This window comes from Conger conger, chromosome 6 (genome assembly GCF_963514075.1).
Source record: "Conger conger chromosome 6, fConCon1.1, whole genome shotgun sequence".
NCBI lineage: Eukaryota > Metazoa > Chordata > Actinopteri > Anguilliformes > Congridae > Conger > Conger conger.
Genome location: NC_083765.1, coordinates 21,455,927 through 21,460,229, shown reverse-complemented (window position 1 = coordinate 21,460,229; position 4,303 = coordinate 21,455,927). Strand labels below are relative to the sequence as shown.

The 4,303-nt window shown below is 38.7% G+C and overlaps 1 protein-coding gene across 1 annotated transcript; it reads right to left on the bottom strand.

Moving 5' to 3' along the window:
* Positions 1 to 699: 699 nt before the first annotated feature.
* Positions 700 to 3,643, bottom strand: LOC133131366 (uncharacterized). Its single transcript, XM_061246683.1, has 3 exons — positions 3,284 to 3,643; positions 2,522 to 2,752; positions 700 to 2,248 (listed from the first exon to the last, which is right to left on the bottom strand). The coding sequence occupies exons 2-3, from the start codon at positions 2,727 to 2,729 to the stop codon at positions 1,386 to 1,388; spliced, it is 1,071 nt and encodes a 356-aa protein (XP_061102667.1). The 5' UTR covers positions 2,730 to 2,752; positions 3,284 to 3,643; the 3' UTR covers positions 700 to 1,385.
* Positions 3,644 to 4,303: the final 660 nt, after the last annotated feature.

Sequence of the window (4,303 nt, the reverse complement as noted above, 5' to 3'; positions counted from 1 at the left end):
TCTGATCCATTAATACATAAACACATCCAGGAAATGCTTGCCTTTTTCCAAAATGTTAATATACATGTTTGTGTTTGGAGTACCTCTATACTCTTCTCCTGTCAGTACACAGTCTTATTTAATACTTTTCAGATGAGTGTGTATTCTGCTTGACTAGGCATCTGCAATCTTGCCCAAAAAGGGTTGGTGTGGGCGCAGGCTTTGGTTTTAGCCCATTATGAGACTAACAACAACCTGCACCCTCCCCGGCCCTTCTTGGACAAGATTGGACGCCTCTGTGTGGATCTATGAATTTGTGTTTGTGTGTGTGTGTGTGTGTGTGTGGGTGTTTGTGCACATATATATCGGACTCCTGTTCATGAAACCTACATTATGCATATGAGAAAACTAACTATTGACAAATCAGCATGTTCAGTATATCCATATCAATCATGCATTAAGTAGAGAAGCCATTGTATTTTTAACTTTTGAAAATAACAAAAGAAACTAAAAATTATGTAAATCAGCACCCAGAAATGGAGCAGTGTTGGTCTGGTTAAAAACGGTAGTTTTCTCACAACACAACCTTATTCCCACCCCCAGAGCAGTGCAGGTATGTTCAGGCTATTTTACCTGAGGCCTGAGAATAACATGTATAGTAATCAGGAAATAATCAAAAAACATTTACAAATCAAACCATTTTCAAGGACACAGTTGCAATAATCGTTTGCAGACAATTTATTTAATGAAACCCTTCAAGATGTCACCAACACCCAAACAATTACATCGTTTTCTCCACCAGTAGTTGAAAGATATTTTAACATCTTACAGAAGAACATGCAAATTAATGCAATGGTTATAGTTTAAAAAAAGATTTAAGTTAAATTATTAAAGATACATTTTTAATCTTTAATTTTAAACATTATGTAGTGCTTACATTTCGAAATAAAATATTTCGGGATAAAATAAAACCCCTTCACTTTCGCGCATTTTGAGAAAGGAGGAAATGCATTACCTTAGAAAGTATAAAAGGACACAGTTGCACTGTCTTCTATAAAACATTGAAAATCTAAAAATTAAAATGAAACTTAAACTAAGTTTTGGAAAATAAATAAATCTTCACTCACGGTGTTGAAGTTAATCTTCTTCCCCGACCGTATCAGGGCCAAGGCAGTCGAGCCTGCTTCTACTACTACTACTACTACTACTACTACTACTACTACTACTAATAATAATAATAATAATAATAATAATAATGATAAAGCAATGCAGCATCTGTAGGCTACTTACAAGCTTCAAGAGTTTGATTTAAAAAAAAGAAGTTTTTTTTGACGGAAGCTACTAAGAATTTTACAATGAGCAGGAATGCATAAGGCTTCTTACCTGCGGTTAACCCATAAAATCAATTAATGGAAATGTGCACCCACCAGTTGGGCGGCCCGTGTCAGGTCATTCACAAAATTATGTAACAGGGTTGACCTCCCGGGATCGAGGTGCCTCAGCATACGTTGCACGCCGTCTTCAGTTATGTGAAATTGAGGAATGAGATTTGGGTTTTCAGAAAACCAAATTTCCGCGGCCTGTGGGTCCAGATAAACGCGATGCATATGCATCCATTCTACTGATTGAGCGAGAATACGCAACACGTTCATATTATTTTGATGCAGATGAAATAAATGCATGTAGTCAACAGCATTGAGCCTAATGGTGTCTGCCATGTATGCAAACAGAATGTTGTTGATTGGGATATATACCACATTGTCTGGAATGTGAACTACCCAGGTTCTAATGTTTTGTCTCTGATCAGCAGTCAAGTTGATGTGTTCGCCATCTGGGGCGTTCCCTTGGAAGGCGTCACTAACGCTGCTGTTTGGGATACGGTCGACCAACGTCACTCTGTTACCGTTTGTGACGTGCCTTTCAATGAACAAATCAATTATCGACCCATATAACCCAAGCAGGGCGTTGTTGAAAACGTGTTCTCCCCGGGTAGACCTTCGGTTCTGTTGTACATCTTTTAGCAAGTCTATACGACGTTCTTTCAATTTATCCCTGAGAGCCTCGAAAGACGTGGAAAGGTTTGTGTATAGATTTGTACCTGCCTGGGCTGCCTTAGTAACTTTAACAGTGGCGCTCGCCCCTGGTTTTACTGCTTGTATAATGTAGTCATTTATATCTTTGGATACTTTGGCACTGCACCCGACTACTGTCTGGCTTTTGGCGTTCTGAAGGATGGACCCTGGCTTCAGGTCACGGATTCCAGCTGAATCTGAATAGAAACAGAGACACGTTATGAAATTCTTAGCCTGTTGAAAATGCAAACGTTTACATAGCTTTCGTAGCAGTGGTTGTTTCAGTAGTAGTAGATAAACTTTGGTCACATTTTTAGTAGTTTTAGTTGTACTAGCAATAGTAGTAGAGAGCTATAGCAGAATGGGTATGCTGTCATATGCAGTAAATTATTTGAAATGCAGTGGAGGTCAGAATCTTTTGATTGAGTAACAACAAATCAAAGAAATCCTCCATCCTGCCCATTGCCTACCCAGGAAGTCCTTATAGCCCTTGGCCTCCGCGGTCTTTCGGTCTCCTTGGAGCAGCGCAATGAAGCCGTCCACCATGTTGGCAGAAGTGCCCACCAAGGGCACGTAGTTCACATATCCTACCCACAATTCCCTTGGGCGCGTTCCCATGAACCGTTCCCCTGTTGGGCGGGATCCCATCAACAGATCTGTTGGTGGGTGGGACGGCATCCTGACTGCAGCTTGGCCATGTTCTAATCAGATAAATGGAAGTTTTTTTAATCACAGTTACAGTGTGTGAAATGGTGGTAGTAAATGGTGTTACTTCTAACGTCTGGTCTCTGATAACTGACTTACACTAAGGTTTACAATACGATTCCTTTTATCTATTAAACACAATCCAACAATAGTAATGTTGGGATAACTTAGTTAATTAGGCATGTTTTCTGCTTTTTGGGCTACTTCTACTGAAGCAATTCTAAACATAGTTTATATGTAGCCACTATAAATCAGATTCCTGATCCTTGATTCACAGTGCATGCATCACTTTGCCTTCCTGAAACTGTAAATCCATAAATATGAATGTAATGTACTTCCTCAAGCTTTTTAAAGCTTATTATGTATGTCCATGTCTGGAATCACAAGCAGAGGATTTCTTACTTTGAAAAGTGTGAATATTACAGGTGATGCACTACAATGAAGATTTATAACCCTTGGCTATCCTGCCACCCCCAAAATGCAAGTATTCAGGTATTATCAAAAGTGAATCTAAAATGATTTCTTACCTTATTTGAATGTTACAGTAAAGTTATTCTGATGAAAAGCACTGATGCTGCTGGATACTCAATAAAGTAGTAGAAGTCTAAGCAGTCGCTGTCTGCGTCTTCACTCTTCCCAGGTGATATATATACAGACTTTTCTCGACCACTCCCAAATTACAACATCTTTTCTCTGATAAAATATTAGTCTATCATCACCACAACATTGCTCATTGGTGATAGGAGGGGAAGAGGCTGTTTCAGCTTATCTATTGTTACTTCACTGTCCTGCATTGCCAAATATGAAATATACCTTCAGTCAAGGTGAAGAGTATATGTGAAAAAAAAATACTCTTCACAAATGTTCTTGGCTGCTGCGTTGTTTGTGACGCAGGTTAAGCAGGTCTTTGGGCAGCTTTACTGTCCTTGTGTTGCACATACATTTTTTCCCATGAGAAAATAAGGAAGTAGATTTCTGAGTTAGGTATCATTGTGACAAGATGATAAGATCGCAGCTGATTATGCAATTTTGTGTTTTCAAACTGGTTTCGTTTCTGTAGAAATTATGGGTTAGTCTGATAATAACACTCACCTCTCTCCGGAGAAGTAAATTCTCTCTTTTGGAGAATCTTGACCAACAATTTTGAACTAATTTGTTAACCCACCTAAAGCATGAATAGTGTAAGTTTATTGTGTTAGTCAGATATTGCTGTAAATAAAGTGAGGTTGGGCAATGCAGCTTTAAGCTTTTATTCTTTGAGGGAAGTGAAAGTATGCAGTCTCACACAAGAACATTGCACAAGCTAGTTGTATGGGACAGTTCAGAAAACCCAGTGCAGTCAGTAAGTATTTAGATTTTTTGTTTTTGCTCTGTACTCCAGCAAACAAATAAATTGAGATAAAACAATCACCATGTAGTTAAAGTGCAGACTTTCAACTTTAAGTTGAGGGGTTTTACATGCACATTGGGTGAACCATGTAGGAATTGCAGCTCCTAAGCCCCCTAATTTGGGGACCAAAAGTAATTAGACAAATAAACACAAACTG

Excerpts from the sequence above, each read along its gene's own strand:
- LOC133131366 (XM_061246683.1), bottom strand. The coding sequence starts at position 2,729 with ATGCCGTCCCACCCACCAACAGATCTGTTGATGGGATCCCGCCCAACA. Across the intron at positions 2,249-2,521 it reads GGGCTATAAGGACTTCCTGG|ATTCAGCTGGAATCCGTGAC; the intron begins GTAGGCAATGGG and ends GTTTCTATTCAG.